This window comes from Pelobates fuscus, chromosome 3, assembly GCF_036172605.1.
Source record: "Pelobates fuscus isolate aPelFus1 chromosome 3, aPelFus1.pri, whole genome shotgun sequence".
In the NCBI taxonomy this organism is placed as follows: Eukaryota; Metazoa; Chordata; class Amphibia; order Anura; family Pelobatidae; genus Pelobates; species Pelobates fuscus.
Genome location: NC_086319.1, coordinates 234,383,344 through 234,404,573, shown reverse-complemented (window position 1 = coordinate 234,404,573; position 21,230 = coordinate 234,383,344). Strand labels below are relative to the sequence as shown.

Sequence of the window (21,230 nt, the reverse complement as noted above, 5' to 3'; positions counted from 1 at the left end):
CCATATTCTCCACATTTGTGGCTAAGTCGTTATGGGCTGTGGTAAATTCATCGTATTTGCCCTCCATGTGAGATGTCCGTCTTCCCAGATCTTGTATGTCTTTCTTCATAGAATCAAGCATGTGTTGCCATGTTGTTATCAATTTGGTTGAAAGAGCTTCTAAAGCCGATGTCAAATCCGCTTTTGTAATTGGGGTCTGATCCTCCGATAGCGGCAGTGTGATCATGGCCTCGCCGCCATTTGTTTCCAAACTTCCATTAGGGCTTGCGGCCTGCATCGTCTTCGCTGCAGTGCTCTGCTTCTGGTTAAAGAAAGCCAGCTTTTCTTGTTTCGCCGCAGCCTTCTTGCCTCTCTGATGAGACATAGCTATTTTCCCTGCGTGGATGTGCTTGTGATTATCGGGATTGCTTAAGATTCTGTGCCACTTAGCTGGAGCAAGGTTTTACACGTCCATCTTGCTCCGTGGCTAGCCACGCCCCCCACCACCGAGTGTTTTAATGATTACATGTCAAACACACTTTATTATTATTTTTTTTTTTATATAATACACCAGGGTATTATACAGTTCTGCACTATGGGTAAACTAAATGTGCATGCTGATGAAGACAGACAATTTTAGGCATACAGGAACAAGAAGTGACAAGATCTTGCTCAATATATTACAGTCTAAAAGCAATATGTCAATGAGTTGTTCCGCCTTGTTCTAAACTCCTACACATACTTTATTTGTAGGTGACTTGATCCAGAGGAATGTAGGAAAAAAATAGCAATTATTTCTCAGCAAATGTGACATGAGAAAACATTCTTCTCTAGGGATCAGTAGGAAGGGGGATTTGAAACATATCAGTCTACCTTTCTCCCTTTTGTGATTGGGATTGGGGTGTTTTTCCCTGGCATACTAGCAAGTGAGTGAAGGCTGGTATACTGATCGGCACAAACTATGGAATGGTGATTCCATGAATCAGGACACTGGCATAACTAGTCACATTCCGAAGCTCTGCTTCATTATACTGTACTGGGAGCAAATCATAAAAACCTACAAAGGAAGTCAGGGCTTCCTCTAACCAAGCCTTTGTTTATGAGATTCACAGCTGGTAGAAGACATTTAAAATTAGCATGCCCGACAACATAGAGAGAACTCTGGCCAATGAAGTTTCTAGATGAATTGTCCCACTGGGCAAATCATTTGACTCCATCGTCGCCTGCTAATGCTTATATGTAATGTGTGTAAATATCCTCTTTCAGCTTCATGGGCAACAGTTGTGAATATTTTGTCTATATCATAATGTGTATACTTTTGGTTGGTAAATAATGCCAGACCAGAAATACATAAAATATACATTACTGTATGTATAACAATATGCTATTAATAAGATCACCTGTAAAAAAATGTTTTGCTAGATTTTAAAATAGTGATAGTATTCCGATATTAAATAGTAAAATACTTATATGCACATTATGTTGCTTTATTTCTGCAACGGGAACCACAAACCATAAATGGTTATTGGCTGAGGATGGTGGGAAAAGTTGAAGCTTATTTGAGTGGCACTCAAATGATTTAGATGATGTATAGCATTTTATGCAAGGAGTGTTAGTATTAAAAGTGACTGTAGGCATTGGTAAGCTGAAAAGCAAGTCTTGAGATGGACACAAGGCGACACCAACCATGCAGTACAGTGGGGATCAAACAGGGGCTAAGGCAGGTAAGGCAAAAAGACAGATTATCATCTGTTGTAGAACTACAACGCCGGTAATACTTTGCTCGTTTTAATCTTGACAAATTATCATGGGACTTGTAGTTCAGGAACAGCCGAGGATCTAACGTTTAGCCAATCCTGGTTTCATATATGCTGTTATGACAGTAATCTGCATTGTCATTGTACTATCACTGTGACTGGTAGTGACATCTTTCTTCACACTTGTATCAGTTGCAACTCGAATATCTGCTTATTGTGTATAAAATTACTATCTCTCCCATATTATATTTTAATGGTAACATTAAAACACAGAATGTACGTGAACACTGGACCTACATGTTTAAAACATATATGAACACACACACATACAGATGATTAAACTGCTTTCAAATGTTCTGTGAGGCAGCCATTAATCAGGGCACAGGAACATAATGGTTTTGAAAAGTGCTCGGAGATAAGAAATACCCCTTGAGGGAATCAGTGTGTAATATGATACAACAATGAAAACCAGGAAACCTAAGGGCAAATCTCTAACGAAAAGAAAGAAGAATTTTTCATTTTTTTTAATGGAGGAAATTAGATTCATATACTAATGCTTTGAAATCACTACCAGCTGCAAATCACTCAACTCCTTCTTTGGCAAACTCTCAAGCAGTGAAAGGGTTAGTAACCCTGGGTTACACAATCAGGGGTGATAAATTTGTGATACATCTCGGCCATTGGTGAGATTAGTAATGTTTTACTGAGCCAACAGACATCTTTAAACAGGCTACTTCTAAAAGCAAGAACAATTGGTCATCATGGGAAAAACCATGCAATGATAATGATATATTATTATACACAATCATGGAATGTTTCTTGCAGTGTTTACTGTCAGACCACATGCAAAGAGTATGGATTCCCACAAAGCATTGTGGGAAGAAACATAAAGATTTTAGGATTAGATGGATTAGAAGCATTCTTGATTGTGCTTTAATAGTTGGGTAGGTGAGGATTGTTGCCAAAAAATTACCCACACAGGGTTTAATATTATGTATTGTATGTTTAATGCTGTATTTTAATAGGTCTGGTTTAAGAACACAATAGAGAATAGTCATATGAAACAAGTGGCATAATTTTGCTAGAGGATGAATTTGAAATAGCAAAAGCAATCCCAAATAACATTGGGTTAGTGTGGGTCAGTTTAATTTCTCCAATTTGTATGTACTCTCGACACATTAATGCCTTGAAAATGCTGGCCTCCCTACCAGAAATGGGTGTTTGAGGCCTCTGTAGGCCTCCCAACCAGTTATGAATATGTTGGAAATCTTAACCAGTAATACTTGTCTTAACCAGTAATACTTGTACTGAGTCCCTTAACTAGTGAGCTATAAATTGTGGCCTCCCTACCAGAAATGGGTGTTTGAGACCTCTGTAGGCCTCCCAACCAATAATGGATATGTTGGACCTCTCAACCAGTAATGTGTGTCCTCAGTCCCAGTATTAGTAATGTGTATGTTGGAACTCTCAACCAGTAATGTGCTGGGCCTCTTAATTAGTAATGAATGTTCCCGCTCTCTTAACCAGTACTATGATGGACCTCTTAACGAGTAACATGCTGGAACTCTTAACCAGTAATGTGCTAGGCCTCTCAACCAGCTATGTCCTGGGCCTCTTACCAGATACTGTCTCAACCTGCTGTGTATGTGCTGAGTTTCTCAACCAGTAATTTAGATGCTGATTCTCTCAACTATTAAGTATGCATTGGAATGTTCTACTTTAATAATTAAGTGGACCGGTGCTACAATCTTTTAATCTAGGAAAAATTAATATCAAGTGCATCTCTGTCACTGACTTGCATTAGGAAGATGTATTTTTTTCTGTTACAAAATAGAAAGGTGTTTTAAACCACTCCATTTACAAAAACATGACATTGTGAAAAAGAGAATAAATGGATGTAAGCTTTGAAAAACATGATTCAATTTAGAGGACAATTAAAGTCCCTGCTCACTGTTTTCATGAAAATATTTGCTGATTAGCAGGAGTTATTTCCAACATGCTTGTTTTTAGGCTACACACTATTGTGTAGGTTGGGGTAGGTTTGTGGCCATGATTTTTTTTTTTAAGATTCACTTTATAAATGTTGTAGTTAAAACAGAGATTTTAAAAGGTTAAACTCCCTAAAGAGTTAGCAAAATTACAGTAACAATAAAAATACTGCATATGGTTTCAGCGAAGGGGACAGTTGGTCTAAAGGAAAACAATGTTCTATGGGACATTGTGATGTTGTACATTGTACACTCCACTGTATCTAACATGATGTTACCCCGAAACTAAAGTGGAGAGATTCGTATTCTAAATATAACAAACCTTAATCTTAAGTATCCCCTAAAGATAATTACCTCCATTAAAATTACACAATCGTGAATTTTACTTTGATATCGACACTAAGCATTTATGATTGCCGCAGGGTCACTCATAATACATTTTGAATATTCAATTTTGCCAAAAATAAAGTCATGGTTTTTCAATGTTTTCTACGTTAATGAACTAGGCCCTAGGTACTGTTGTCCAAAAAGGGAATGGATTTGATTTATGAGTAATAATGGGGTTTTGTAAAACATAAGCAAGAAAACTGGGGCCCTCTATATGCTTTTCTAATCCTGCTCGGACAGTTTAGAGTGCAATAAAATCCCTGCCCCTGTTGTTCTGATTTGGTCTCTGATATGTCATAATGTTTGTTTAACTAAGTTTTGTTAAGTTAACACTCAGGAAGTTTATAGATTTTAAGTGTGTCCGTAAAACACAATTTGGTTATTTATTTCATCCTGATTTCTGATTTGCCACTTTCCAGCAAGAAACAATAACTGTAATTGACCAATGTAAAACACACACCAGGTTTATGTGTATAAAATAATGTACATACTTCCTACTTAATGTTTGTTATATCAAGCCTTGCAATAACTCCTCAGTTTACGAGTGGCTTTCTTTATAAGGGTCCTGTAGACACAACATCTTTCAAGGCCATGTCACAGGATGCCAGGAGATCCATTCCTACTACATGATTGACAGGGCCTGGCTTTCTGTTTTGACAAATCAAGGATGTATCACTTTCAAAGGTACTCAATCAAACTGCCATTGAAAGGAGAGGGAGTACAGGAGAAACACATTTTATGAGCAGTAGTGCTATCACTCAGGCAATATATACAGCCCATGGGTTTCACGTGACCAAGAAAACAAATATATTTGAAAATGAGCAACTGTCAAATTATATTTCAAGGTAAGAAATGTGATACAACGAAAAAAATAAAAAAATTGTGATATGCTGGCCAAATAATCTACAGCACATTCTGTTCTTTGGGAGACGTGTTTTTCGTTATAATAACCCTGTTATTATACAACATAATGAAGCCCCGAGTCTTTACAGCAATATAGTCTAAACAGGAGTCCTTACTGTGCCTTTAGCCAATTACACATACATAATGCTCTAGCGTGGTGTTATAAACCAATTTAAAACAACACAGAAAGAAGGCATCATACAAGCAGAGACCCCAAGTTATAGCACTATTATATGTCTGCTTTCTAGAGCAAGATGGTACAGAATTTTCCTTTTCTAAAATATATTTTGTTGTGTGAAACAATATTAAAACCAGTAGAATGATCACATGTAAAATACTGACTGTGATGTGCACAAAGTGTACATATGTGTACACAATTTATGTGTCTTTTTGTAGACATTTTTTCACTTTTAAAGTGACTGCAAATCACCAATCACTCAATACATCGGAAGCCATAACCTTACCTTGTAAAATCTCCTTTTGCCTCCTAAAATAGAAAAATTAAAATAAATATTAATATTCCACAAACTACCTCATCATAAGTCAAAACACAATGCAAAACGCTTATTTCTGGCTTTATTTGCTTTGTTTGCTTGGATTTTACTTTAGACGTTTATATTTTCCAGTATTCAAAACGGTACAGAAAACAAAACGGAAAGCAGTCACAGTACACAGAAAGGGAGATAACAAACATACTTCTATCTTACATCATAAAGAATGCCAGACTGAGTTTATGAACATTAGTGACTTACACAATGCATACATAACCATACATGCTCAAGAGATTCACATCGCCCCTTCCATCCTGTAATGAGACTACATTGTTTTTGTTTGTTTTTTTAGTATATTTATTACAAATGTCCTGCAACAAAAATCTATCCATTTTCATTCACATTACTGCACATATTACATGGTTCAGAAAAGAACCGCCTTAACCAGGACTGAGCACATATTATCAGCCGATCTCCAGAGTTCCATAGGTCAGCCTGCCTTTTCGCATGTAGTGCAATAGCAATAACTACAGTATTGATGCGCTTGCCCAGACTAACTGAACCTGTACATGTTCCTTGATGGGTAACACCTACCACCCATACTTTGACTACATTTGCAAATACTTTTCCACTTCTGTCTGAGACAGTGATTTAGTCATTTCCAAACCAGTCCTTAATGCACACCAACTGTCCAGGTTTTGTCAGCATCCCTATTTGAAAATAATTAGGAGAGTCCTACATTCTGTTGGTGTGTCTTGAGCACTGGGTTGGGAACCGTTGGTATATCCTCTGTATTTTAGCCTTTTTTATTCCATGTTTACAGTTAGAGTTAGGGGGGCACCAGTAACCTGTTGGCAGTTAAATACAATTTTAATAATCTACACTGCAGGTGGCACAAGAATAATGCTTGGACACAACCTATCGCATAACAAGTATACTTGACTATCCTGTAACTCACAAACTCTTACATTGAACTATTTTGGCCGTCAACTCTCTGCAAGTAGACGTTTCTTGCTATCTCCAGACACAATTTCCTGTGTTTTTTTTACAGTAGCAAAGTAGATACTTGAATTTATTTCTTTTGGCGAGAAACAAAACCAGTGTTGTCCCGCTTTTTTTTTTTTCTTTTCTTAAAGCAGCTTTTGTTTGTTGTCTACTTTGCAGCTTGAAAACAATTGAAGATATTCAGAAGGAGCCCAGTTTCACTTGTTTATCTTTTGACTCAATTTAGTGACTTAACCGATCTAGTCACACGATGTTTAAGAATAGAGTTTTTCCCCCTGGAATATTCATTATACATTACAGCTATTCTGGATGTAGATTCTTTACCAGGATCTCCGATAAATGGAATATTCCGTTGCCAAATAACTTGCTTTGTTTACATTTTAGCCAGACCCACAAGAATTTGCATGGCTGTGAGATTAAAGCTATTTTCACACTTGCTGATGATCAATTACAGAAATGGGAGACAAAGATATTTTATTATTTTCTTCCAGACAGGATGTATTTTATATATGGCCACATCATAATCCTGAAATAATTCTTGGCTGTTTTCAACTGACAAACCCAACTGAAAGACTTGTGCTTTTTTTCCACAAAACATTTTTATTATGGAGAGTATTCATAACAAGGATTCACATTTTATTTTTTACAAAATATAAACAAAATTAAACCAATGGTCTTGCATGCCTAGATAATGACATGCATTTGAGAACAAGAGCATAAAAGGAGCTGAAAATCCTGAGTAGAGTGTTCCATAAAATAAATGTGTCTCTTAACTAGAAAATCAGAGGGGTCTGAAAAGTGTGCCACAGAAATAAGGATATCTGAGTGAAACAACCCTGGTGAAGACTTAGAGGAGAGATGGGACACTCTAAGAGAGTGCATATACCATTACTTGGATGGGTAGTGGTAGGACCAGAAGAAGTGTTGGCTTGTATAATGAGATCGTTTAGAGGGCTTATCCAGTCTATAAGTGATAGGGTTGGAGATATGGGAAAATGAGAGAATTTGGAAAGGTTTTCCAAATATAAAATGATTGTATAGCTGGTGAAGTGTAATGTAAAAATTAGTAATCAGAGGGAGTTTTTCTGACTTCAAATTTTTCTACAAAAGACAAACCTATTTAGCATATTTAGCCTTTAAATATAAACTGAACAGGGTGACATAGGATCAGCATTTCTAAAGCCCCTATAATAGCCTGCTTTAATATTTTTTTCTGCCCCAGGAAGCACCTCCAGTGACCATTTTAGGAGTGAACAATGTAAACACAGCATTTTCTCGGAAAAAAAAAGTGTTTACAACAACAAAAAAGGCTGCAGGTACTGACTCTACTCACCAGATCAAATTCATTAAGCTGTAGTTGTTCTGGTGACTATAGTATCTGTTTAAGATGAGCTGAAAAAATGACTTACAAAATGTAGGAAATAAATAGCAAATCTAAACAAAAAAAAATGCCTGCAATATTTTTTCTTTCTTTCTAAATTGAAGTAAAGTTTGCAAGTCAGTTGCCAAATACGCTCTATTAACTGAGCACTCAAATTATATGATGAAGAAACAAAAAGCTGAGTGTTATAAATAACCTTTGAAATGTATGCAAGGCAAAACAAGCACAAAATTACCAATGTTTCTCCACTGAGAACTTATCAAAAGCAGCTTTCAATGATAGCTTTTATATTCAATGTTGCCCTTGACATTTTTAGACATTATCACTGCTATGTCTGAGATACAGAAACATTACCCAAGATGGGAGGGCTCAAGGGGTCTAATTTGGGCTGGTCTTGACAAATCTGGAGCTATTTAGTAATATGCTATTGTAGAGTAAATATTACCCCCATAAGTCCCCGACCCCCCACACGTCCCCGCATTCATCCCACACATGCAGACACACACATGACACACACACTGTCATTTAGACATACACATGTAGACACACACATACATACAGACACACACACATACACACAGACATGCAGACACACACATACACAGAGACACACACACACACAGACACACACACACACACAGAGACATACATACAGACACACATACACTAACACACACACCCACATGCAAAATGTTTAAGTCACCCTCCTGTTTCCTACCTTTTAAATGCAGGAGGTTGACTTCCCTGAGGTCCAGGGGGGGCTCAGCATGATGGGAGCCAGAGTTCCCACTCTGACTCCTTCCTCTCTTCCTCCCGTGTGGCTCCCGGTGGTTGCTGGGAGTAAGTGACAGGGGCAGTCACTTCCTGCCTGCGCTCTGACCTCATCACAGGGGGCCCGGTCGCGCTGTTAAAGCGCCACAGTGCTGACCGGGCCACCTGGTTATTCATTGCCATCGGGGGGCCCTAACAGCATGGGCCACCTGATGGGCCCCTTAATGTACGGCCCCGGCAGAACTACTGTGTGGCCGAGGCCGCAACACATGGCGGTGGGCACCTGGTCGCAGGGGTCCGCAGGGCGCCTGGGCCCCCTGGAGTGATGGGACCGGTCGCAGCTGCGACCCCAGTAGTTCCGCCACTGCCTACCTGTGAAACATACTATGCCCTGGGAATTAACCGCTGACATCTAAATTCATGATTTCATAATGCCAATAACCTAAAATTCCTGCAGGGGTCCTATATTTTAAAGCTCAGCACATCTGCTGTTTTCTACCCCCTTTATGGCATTCCCTGTTAGAATGATTTCCATAGAACACACCATGAATATGAAATTCCCACCCATACAGCGTGTTATGTTGCTCAGAATATTTTGAAACTTTGCAACTTTCTCAGGGCCATAGGCTCTTTGCTTTAAGACACACTGCAGTTCTATGTAATGATGCTTTGTATATGGTTTGAAAGAGGCCCAGTCAGCCAATTACAGGGCTAAGTACTTCGGACTAGCCTTTATTCTTCTTATCTTCCCAAAACTTACAATTAGGAGCCCAGGAGGCCAGCACCTCAGGTCCTTAGAACTGCCTCTAATTTAATGATGCAGAAAATGAATGCATAGCTCAGCACTACTGAATTCCGCTTTTTATTCTCATGAACCGAGACTTAACATACAGAAACAAGGTTGTTGCTAGGCACCTCATTCTAGTTGTCTCCTTTTTATATTTAATTCCCATTATAATAATTCCCTTTCTTTCTTTCTTTCTTTTTTTTTATTTAATGTCACCTAGCAGCACGGTAACATTTTTTTTTTTAATTCTTTATTTTATTTGTGCATCGAGAAACAACAAACGTGCAGAGCCACGACAGCGACTGCAGGCATTTTCATAGCTTTGCAAAGTGTGGCAGTTTAATACAGCACATTTTTTTTTTTATATGACATGAAAATCACAGGCTATGCGACAACAGTAGTTTGTAATGAGCATGTAAGGCTGGGCATTCGAGTGACATATTTGAGTACTCGTGTGCTCATGGTATGATATGTAGGTTGCATGTTGAAAATCATAGAGTGAACAAGCTTTTAACGCATGGTAAAAAGAAGCATAAAACATAAAAGCAGTGTCAACTATAGAGATTGTGCTTCAACGCTAAAGATTACCACCCCATGTGGGGCCTGTGTCATCCAGGCGAGAGTCCGTGTCGGCATACAAGGCGACCCGACCCGTCAGTATGCAGTGTGGGTCACTGTAATAAGACAGAGTGCTTGGTGGCTGCAGCCATTCTTATAGCCCCATCTGGTGGCAGTGTATGAGGGTCGAATTTCCCTTCTCGGGTTATGTGCAGTCCAGCTGGGTGCCTGTCTCGAGCGTGTGAAAAGTCCAGGTATGGTGGCTATGGGTGGGTGGACCGTCTGTTTTAGGCCCCTGGTGGGGAGCTGGGTGGTGTGGCAGGTTAGTCCAAGGCCTTATAGTGTTTCCCTTCTTCGGGGTCAGTACCCACCGGTGTGTCAGACTTTGATGCTTCTCCTCCTTAGCTTGTGGGAGCTTGACGCTTACTTGCCGGTTCCCTCTCTTATATGGTCTGTAATCCTCCTGTGTGGGAGCAGGTGAGGAGGGTATGTCCGGCGGCTCACTCATCCAAGTTGCCATGCGGTCTCCGCCATCTTGGAAGCGGACTCTCGCCGGTGTTGTGGCGCTTTGATGGTTCACAGGATGGGGGCCGGGATCACCCCCACCGGCCCAGAGGGGGGGGGGAACAGGGCCAGACCCGCCCAGCTTTGTGATTCTGTCTTACCGCTGGTGGGCAGGATAGCTGGGCAACGGCCGTCCACCCAACTCACCGCCCGAGCGGTCTCCATCTTGTGAGCCTGGGATCGCCCCACCGAGGGGCTAGAACCTCGCAGCAAGCCTCTCCTCGGGACCAGGGTTGCCTCTTGCACTGGGGTACAGCTGTCAGCTTGTCAGTGAGTATTTTGCTGGTTTTTAGGGCTGAAAACTAGCAGAGTTTTCGGGAGCTACTCCACTGTGCGTCCACTCAGCATGGCGGTCTGGCCCCGCCCCCAGCATGGTAACATTTTAAGGATACATTAAAATATCAAAGGTTCCTATTACTTTCATGATTAGGGATTTTACAAATGTGGGCATAAAAATGTAATTCAAAGCAAGGGTTAATGTCCAAAATGCTAAATGCCTTTGAACAGTTAATCTTTTCAAATATTAATACTGATATACACATTATATGGCCAAAAGTATTGGGACACCTGACCATTACATGGACTGGAACATTTATGACAATGTATTCTAAATACAAAGAGATGAATATGTAGTTGGTCCCCCCTTTGCAGCTATAACAGCTTCCACTCTTCTGGGAAAGATTTTCAAAAGATTTTGGAGTGTTTCTGTTGGATTTTTTGCCCATTCATCCTGTAGAGCATTTGTGAGATCAGGCACAGTTGTTGGATGCAAAGGCCTGGCTTGCATTCTCCGTTCTACTTCATCCCAAACATGTTCAATGAGGTTGAGGTCAGGACTCTGAGGGTCAGTGAAGTTCTTCCACACCAAACTCATCCAGCCATGTAAATACAAATACAAAAAGAGAAGTCCTGCGCTAAAGCAGCAAGGACTACAACACACATCAGCCCCAATATATAGTAAAAACCAAAGAAAAGAAAATGTTACTTGCGCTTTTTCCTTAATCCCTATGTATATTTAGACAAATGGAGGTCATTTATTTGCTCCAATGGCCATTGGAGGAATGCCCGCCTGCCAACGTCAAGGCAGACCCCCCCCTAAGCGGGTCCTAACACTGACCCTTCATCCAGCCATGTGTTTATGGACCATGCTGGAATACAAAAGGGTCTTCCCTAAAATATTCCCATAAAGTTGGAAGCAAAGCATTGTCCAAATGTCTTGGTATGCTGAAGCAATACGATTTATATTCACTGGAAGTAAAGGGCCTATCCCAACCCCTAATTTACACCTCCATACCATTATCTCTCCTCCACCAAACGTTACAGTTGGCACAATGCAGCCAGGCAGGTAATGTTCTCTTGGCACTGCCAAACCCAGACTCACCCATCCGACTGCCAAATGGAGAAGCGTGAATCATCAATCCATAGAACATGTTTCAGTGCTACAGAGTCCTGTGGCAGCATGCTTTACGCCACTCGATCTGATGTTTGGCATTGTACTTTGTGATGTGAGACTTGCATGCAGCTGCTTGGCCACGGAAACTCATCCTATGAAGCTCCCGTCGCACAGTTTTTGTGCTGATATTGATGCAAGTGGAAGTTTGAACCTCTTTAGCTTTGGAATCAGCACAGCAATGGTGACTTTTTTATGTACCATGTACCTCAGCACTCAGTGACCCCGCTCTGTGACTATATGTGGTCTTCCACTTTGTGGCTGAGCTGCTGTTCCTAAATGCTTCCACTTTCCAATAATACCACTTACAGTTGATATAGCTAGCATGACGTTTCACAAACTGACATATTGCAAAGGTGACATCCCATGACGCTTGAATTTACTGAGCTCTCTAGAATGACCCATTTATTTTCACAGCTGTTTGTAAATGCAGATTGACCTAGCATAGCTAGGTGCTTGATTTTATACACCTATGGCAATGCATCTGATTAAAACACCTATACTCAAAAATAGAGAGGTGTGTCCCAATACTTTTATCAATATAGTGTATGTAGTTATGAATACACTATATTCACCTGAGGAGTATTGGACTGAGTGGATGTTGAGATAAAGGTATGTTTTATGGCGATTTTAATTGTTATTATTTTTTATTTGAAAAAGCTGCTTGCAGTGGCACTGGGAGCAGCAGATCTGGGAGCATCAGCCTGAGCAATGCAAATAGAATTATCATTATCTGCAAAATTGCAACAATTTTGCGGTGATATGGATAATTCCAGCAATATGACAACAGATATGTGGGGACAATGTGAGTACATATGCGACAATATATTTGGGAGTAATATGACACATATGGACCAAAGTGAAGTTATTATGCATGCAGCAATATTGGGACATTAAAGGGACACTATAGAAACCAGAACAACTACAGCATATTGTATTTGTTCTGGTGAGTATAATCATTCCCTTCAGGTTTTTGTTTTCAGAGAAAATGCAGTGTTTACATTACAATCTAGGGATACCTTCACTGGTCACTCCTCAGATGGCTGCTAGAGGTGCTTTCTGGGCAGTGCTGCACAGTGAGCAGTATTGCCATTCAGTGTCTCCACCTTCTGCATGCAGACATTGACCTTTCCTCATAATGCGGCATTGATTCAATGCATCTCTATGAGGAGATGCTGATTGGCCAGGGCTGTGTTTGGCTTGTGCTGGCTCCGCCCCTGATCTTGACAGTCTCAGCCAACCCAATGCTTTCCTATGAGAAAGCATTGTGATTGATTTTGCATAATACTTCTGATGATGTCAGCCAAGCATGCAGTTCAGGGGCAGAGACAGCAGCAGCAGACTGCAATAAAAGTTATATTTTTTACTATATTTAGAGAGGTAAGGGAGGCCAGGGGTGCTAGATGGTGGTTTTAACACTATAGGGTCAGGAATGCATATTTATTCCTGACCCTATATTATTTCTTTTAAGGTTTTTGCTAACTGCTTGCCTGATTATAGTACATGTCATATGACTACATAATTACTCGGTAGATGTGTCCGATTGAGAGGCGTGTAACATAGATTTGAAATGCAGCAAAAATGTAAAAATGTTACATATATAGCATATGGAAACATATTGTTTTATCTATACACACTGAACTAACAAATACATTTACACATGTCTTACAGAACACACACATAAAAAAACAACAACAACAAAAAACAGGTTTCATTTTTTTGAGGAAACCCACTTGGTACAGCATGAGTTAAGTGGATTGTAGTGTTTTGTAATTATTTTTTCCTTATAACATACAAAGAAGCTTGCTATTGTAATGTGATTAGGAGCAGAAACATTAGATTAATTCACTCCATGCAGAGAATGTTTCTACATGTGGTACCTGAAAAACTGGTTGAAGCACTAAAGCAGCTGGGTTATTACATTACTATTGTAGGGCTCACCATGCGGCATCATGTTAAATTAGCTGATGCAGGGCCAATTTTAGAAGAAAAAATAAAAAAAACTCTGGTATAATTAAAAATGTGTAATTGCTTTAACCTAAATTTGAATTTATTTTGACCTTCCTGAGATGGTTTTGTAAATAGATTCTTTAACATTTTCATAAATATATTTGAAAAAAACGTTAAAGAATCTGTAAAAAAGCCACCTAAAACTTCACATCAACACTTACACACACTCGCCAGACTATGAATAAATATCCAGCAATTATGTATACACCATTTGCATAATTGCAAATTAAATTCATTTACTACAAACAAATTTTATTTGCAAATTATGCCTTTAGGAAGTCCTGAAAGTTACAACTCGGTGGCACTAACAGCTGCAATGCTGTGATCTTCTTTCACACAGCTGAACACAGAGACTATTTTTCTGTGTTCTGTTCTCTCCTCCGGCAGTTCCATCATTCTGAAGGAAAGGGTGAGCGCAGGATAGATAATCAGCCTGTCTTGCATGTCTGACCTGCTTCTGTCCAGGGAGAGTGAGTGGAGCGTTTCTATCTTCCCTGCCTGCCTGACTGTACTCAGCGTTTCTATCTTCCCTGCCTGCCTGACTGTACTCACACTGAGCACAGAGGTGGATACTCTATGCTCTATGTTAATCAGGCAGTGGGGCAGCTTGCAGACACCCACCTCCTAGGCACATGAGAAAAAATAGGGTGGCTAAAAAGGAATAAATTATAGAGGTCAGTCTCCCTCCTTGACAGCAAGAAAAACAGATTGTGGCTGCAGGGAGACATGCCAGCCATGCTCTCAGGGTCAGCCAGAAAATAGAGGAATATATGTGTGCATGGGTATGTACCTGTTTCAGTGTGTGTCTGACAGTAATGTTTCTGACAGTGTATCTGTGTGTGTCTGTGTTTCTGACAGTGTATATATGTGTGTGACAGTGTGTGTTTCTATCAGTATGTATATGTGGGTATGTGTCTGGCAGTGTATTTTTGTGTCTGTGTGATTCTATATATATGTCTCTGACAATGTGTATCTGTGAATGCCTGGGAGCAAGTCTACTGAATATCCATGTGTGTTTGTCTTTCAGCAGTTGTATCAGTAAGTGTGTCTGAAATATATGTGTGTGTTTGAACATGAAAATGTGTATATGTGTGCATGCAGGGCCGACACAACCATAAGGTGGCACAGGCAGCAATTTCCAGGTGACTAGCAGGAGGGGAGTGCACAGTACTCCCCCTCTTGCCAGACACCCCATGTAGTGTGTCCGAGGGGACTGCGGTAGAGGATCTTCTTTATCCTCTACCTAGTCTGATAGGAAACTGCTTGCTTAGAGAAACAAACAGCTTCATATCAAAATGCGTAGTGGATCATCTTTTACAGCGTGTGCGGCCAATCTATATGGAAGTTAGCATGCACACCTGAATGGGAGAGGGGGCAAGATACCACAAAGGCATGGGGGAGGCAGAAACAAACACACAAAGGAAAATGGGAAAAAGAGACACAGAGGGGCTGTGTAAGAGATATACACAGGGGCTGGGGAAAGAGGTAAAAGGACATACAGTGGGGCTGGGGAGGAAGAGACACACAGTGGGGCTGTTTGAAGAACGTGACACAGTGCTGGGGAGGAAGGGGCAAACAGAGGGGCTGGGGAGGAAGAGACACACTGGGGATGGGAAAGGGAAGAAAGACTGTAGCTTTTATTTCTCTGTTGCTGACTGCAGATCATGGCAGTTTCACATTCTCTCTATCTGGGTGCAGTTGACTTCCACTATTGATTTCAACACACGGAGAGCTGTAGTTTTCCCATAGTGGCTTCATGTATGAATTAAATTATTTTAAGATATAAATATTACAGAAAATCTTACCTGCAGAATGTATGCAGCTAATTCAAAGACTACGTCGCTGTCAACATCTATCAATTCCTGTAAAGGAAAAGGAGAACAAAATCGATATGAAATATGATTATGTTTTCACAGTTTAATTTTTGTATGTATTATTAAGCATTACAAGGAATCACCAAGACGTGCTCTAATACTGTGACTTTACAGCAAAGGCTGTGTGATCCAAAGACATACAAAGACCATGCATAAGGCCAGAGGTGTAACTAGAAACCACGGGGCCCCGGTGCGAAAATTGCCCTGCACCCCCCCCCCCCCCACTACATCTACCCCCCACACACATGCAGACATACACATAGACACACACACTGTCATGTAGACATACACATGTAGACACACACATACATACATACACACACACACACATACATACATACATACAGACACACACATATTTACAAACGCAAACAGATACCCATACATACAGACACACATACATATATACATACACACACAGACACATACATCCATGCAGACAGACATACACACACATACAGAGACATACATACAGGCTAAGATACAATTACATACACACACACACACACACACACACACACACATGCAAAATGTTTACGTCACCCTCCTGTTTCCTACCTTTTAGATGCAGGAGGGTGACTATCCTGGGGTCCAGTGGTGGCTCAGCCTGAAGGGAGTCAGAGTTCCCACTATGACTCCCTCCTCTCTTCCTCCCACCCGGCAGTCACCTTCTCCCTGCGCTCTGACCTCATCACAGGGGGCCCAGTCGTGCTGTTAAACGCCACAGCACTGACCGTGCCCCCTGGATATTCATTGCATCCTAACAGCATGGGCCACCCGATGGGTCCCTTAATGTGCGGCCCCAGCTGATCTACCGTGTGGCCGAGGCCAAACACATGGCAGCGGGAACCTGGTCGCAGGGGTCTGCAGTGCGGCCGGGCCCTCTAGAGTGATGGGCCCGGTCGCAGCTGCGATCTCTGCTAACGTGGTAGTTCAGCCACTACATAAAGCCCAAGTGTCCCTATTTAAGAAGGAGAGTCTTTATTTTGGACCCAAATTCTTCTGTTTTTCTATTCTATCCTAATGTCCCTCTTTTCTAGGAGCTCCATATTGTTGACGTGTATCTGAGTGTATTATAGAGCTCCACAGCAATAATACGCACAGTAATATGTCTTTAAAGTACAATAAATGTGTTTAGAAATCAGCTTGTGTAAACAAGATACATTGTTCTATTACATAAATAGTTTTTAATAAATCAATTGTAATAATGGCAATTGTAAATCATAATGTCAATTGTTATTTATAAACCACCTCGAAAAGTACATTGAAACAGTTACTTATGATATACACAACTTCCTTCTACAGTTAAATAAAGCAAACTTTCACTAAGTAGTGGCAAATGTAAATCTATATTGTAATATATGTTAATGCTACGTATTTATGTGCTACATGTAGAACTCATCAATGGAAAAACAGTAAGGGTTTGTCTTTTTTATTTATACCCTGAGATCTTCTTATCTTTAAATGGACATTCCAGACTGGCGGTGAACCCATTACAAATCATCATATTATAAATGCAAATAAATAGGTTCCTGCATTTGTAACTTGCAAATCCCAAGATTGCATTACCTGCAATGAAGATCCCAGACCAGAAAATGGTTCAGCCAACCAGCATGTTCCCGTTATTTTTACTGAAGCTCAGCATATCCCATATACTTTCCAGAAGTTGGCAGTAATTCTGTTCACAGCTTTGTAACTGGAGCTGTCAGGCACAATTGCACAACAAAGCTGTGTTTGTCAGACTATGTATATTAAGCACTATGGGGTCAGTTTTGCAGACCTCTAAATTGTTGCAATTTAGGCAGAACAGGGGCTCATCCCCAGTGGTGTATTCTGGTTTGTGCAGCCCTAGGCATGACAAAACTCAGGAACCCACCCCCCCTTCTAAATTTCACTTCCTATTAAAAAACAACACACTCTTTGCCTGACAGGCACACTCCTTTACCGTTGCATATACTGACTTTGCTCGCACACTCAAATTCATTCACAGACACACACATCCACCGACAGACACACTAACTGACACACGCATTTACTGACAGATACACATACACACACTGACAAACACACATACACACTCTCAGTGACAGACACACATACACACACAAACAGACATACACACTCTCACTAACAGACACAGACAAACACTCATCGACATACACAATAACACACTCACAGACACATACACTCTCACTAACAGACACACACACACTCTCACTAACTAACAGAGGCTAACACTCACTAACAGACACACTAACAAACACACACTAACACATTCACAATTTTGTTTTATTATTTGCTTACATTTTGGTTGATTTCTTACTGGGGTCCAGTGGTGCTGGCAGGGCAATGCAGGCAGTCTAGCAGGCGGGCAGTTCAGGCGGAGAGGCGAGGGAGCTCTGATCCTCCTGCTCAGCTCCCTTGCGCGCCTCTTAGTGATGCTGGGACTGGAGTGATGTCATTTTCCGGCTCCGGCATCAGTGCAGTGCGCGCAAGGGAGCTGAGCAGGGACGAGCTCAGGGGAGAGTGCTCCCTCGCCGCCCGCCTCCCACATTAGCGGATGCCTGCCTCGGTGGGCCCTAAGGTGGCACCCCAGGACAAGAGGCTGAAATGGCATCTGCCGGGGCGTTTGGGGGAGGCTTTTTCCGCCACCCCCTGAAAGTGCCGCCCATGACAAATGCATTGTCAGCCTCGCGGTAAATACAACGCTGCCCATCCCACCAAACCAATTTTGCATTGTACTGGAGCACAGTGTTGACACAAGGGAACTGTCCCCAGCCAGCTCATAGTGAGCACATTAATAGATGTGCTCACACTGTGCTGAGGGCACTAGGACCATGCAGAAAGGACTTCAGTAGAGCTTTGTGTCAAGGCCTACACTGACATATACCAGCCATGGGGAGATCAGTCAGCCTAGTGTGCACTCACACCATGTTGACAGGCCCACTAAGGCTCATCCAGTCCAATTCTCATCACAAACCTCCCAATATTTGGATACAGTTTCTCCATTTCTTGTTAAACTATTCTGGCAGATTGGAGCCTAAAGCCCAGCCAATGAACATGCTGCACAATGACAGGGAATTTTACTTCTGCATTATCCATACAAATCCTTTTACAATTTGTGAAAACTAGTTTAAGCCATTGCAATGGATAGTGAAGAGATAACATTTCCACATACTTTCTTTTACATTTATTTCACAAAACCTGGGGGTCTGTACCCAAAGACTATAACCCCTGCAAAATGCTGGAATGGTTATGGTTATTAGCATGTCCCTAAATGAATTTAAATTGTATTTTTATTGAAATAGGGATCCACCAAATATCTTTAAAGGAGCACTATAGGGTCAGGAACACAAACATGTATTCCTGACCCTATAGGGTTAAAACCACAATCTAGCCACCCTCCTCCACTCATGCCTCCCTAAATATAGTAAATCTTCCTTGTATTCAAGTCTGCAGCTGCTTATTTGGTGCCTCTTTTCTTTAGACCTGCCCACTGCCTGCTGACATCAGCAGAAGTGGTAGCCTGATCCAATCAAAATGCTTCCCCATAGGATTGGCTGAGACTGACAAGGAGTCGGATCAGGGGCAGAGCCAGCACAATTTAAACACAGCCCTGGCCAATCAGCATCTCCTCATAGAGATGAATTGAATCAATGAATCTCTATGAGGAAAGTTCAGTGTCTGCATGCAGAGGGAGGAAATACTGAATGTTTGGATGCATTTTAGGCAGCCATGACCCAGGAAGGATCTCTAACAGCTATCTAAGGAGTGGCCAGTGAAGTTATCACTAGGCTGTAATGTAAACACTGCATTTACTCTGAAAAGACAGTGTTTACAGCAAAAAGCCTGAAGGTAATGATTCTACTCACCAGAACAAATTCATTAAGCTGTAGTTGTTCTGGTGACTATAGTGTCCCTTTAAGTAATAAAACTATATCCAGAACATACTTGAATTAAAATCTGACTTGCACAATCTAGAAAAAACAAAAAACAACCAACACATCTGAGTTGGGATTTTGCTCTGGCTTAGCTAACTATTGCCTAAATTTGTTAGCACTTCACTGTTCAATTAATAAGCTCTCGCATAATGATATATGTTAATATGAGCTATATTTAATACTATGCAGTATAACTGTGCAATCAAGGGTTATTTAGGTTTATACTGTTAATCCCAAATAAAGTTGTCAGAAGAGCTGCAATATTAAACTACCCTGTGGCTTTGGTGTAAATTCAGACAGTCGATGTTTCTGAGTCCAGCCGACAGGACATAAGGTTCCCATGGATAGCCAGCAGGCGTTCTTCAATGACATACAATTATTACCCTCCCACAAACCAAAACTCCCTTCTCTCAATAGCTGTCTAAGATATGGAGGCTGCTGCCCAAAGAAGGACAATCAGTGCACTGTTCTTTCAACCTTCTGATTTAATTAACAGCCTCTAGATATATTACAAGTCTCATATTAAAAATGCAAGCTAGAAATGCACGTTCCCATTAGAGCCAATAAAGTCATCTGAAGTATTTCTCTAGCACTCAAAAGTGTCCTTTTCCACTGACGATCAAAGCAATCAAATGCATTACTTCATGTGGGAGAAAACAGAAGTAGAACAGTTCTGTTATACCACTGTAAAGTAGGCTTACATCAGTAGCATTTTATTTCCATTTTCTATTTTTCTTTCTTGCTCCACAATCTAAAGGGGAACTCACCTTTAACTTATGTCTTCTCTATTATGGTTATTCACTAAAGTGAGAATTCAAGGTGAAGTCAAAGTGAATTTCAAATTTAAAGGGACACTATAGTTACTAGAACAAATACAGCTGATTGTATTTGTGAGTATAATCATTCCCTCCATACTTTTTGCTGTAAACACAATCTTATTTTAGAGAAAATGCAATGTTTACATTACATCCTAGGGATACCTCCACTGATCACTCCTCAGATGGCTACTAGAGGCACTACCTGGGGCAGTATTTTACTATAGTTAGGCGGGCAAGGGGGGGGGGGGGGGGGGAGGTAGAGTTAGATGGTGGTTTTAACACTATAGGGTCAGGAATATATGTTTGTGTTCCTGACCCTATAGTCTCCATTTAAGGTCAAAATAGCCAAACTGGAAATATTCAGCTCAGTTTTCAGTTCGGCTACTTTGACCTTATATTTAAAACTCACTTTCAATTGTCACTTTAGTAAATAAACCTTGCCTATGTTTTCACTCTGCTAACTGCCAGGTGCAAAGGATAGAGCTTATAACAGTGATTGACAGGGAGCTAAGATTGTAGTGTAGGATAAAGAGTTATGGCTTCAATAGTTAATCTTATTTTTCATA

General features: G+C 40.7%; 1 protein-coding gene across 6 annotated transcripts in view; it reads right to left on the bottom strand.

Annotated features, from left to right (window-relative positions):
• Window positions 1-21,230, bottom strand: part of FRMD4A (FERM domain containing 4A) — a 419,083-nt gene that overhangs the window by 102,368 nt on the left and 295,485 nt on the right. For all 6 annotated transcript variants that reach the window (XM_063448212.1, XM_063448207.1, XM_063448210.1 and 3 more), the window contains exons 6-7: window positions 15,837-15,893; window positions 5,479-5,501 (exon numbers count right to left, since the gene is read on the bottom strand). In XM_063448212.1, coding sequence (XP_063304282.1) covers window positions 5,479-5,501; window positions 15,837-15,893 — 80 coding nt within the window. The remainder of the gene's footprint in view (window positions 1-5,478; window positions 5,502-15,836; window positions 15,894-21,230) is intronic.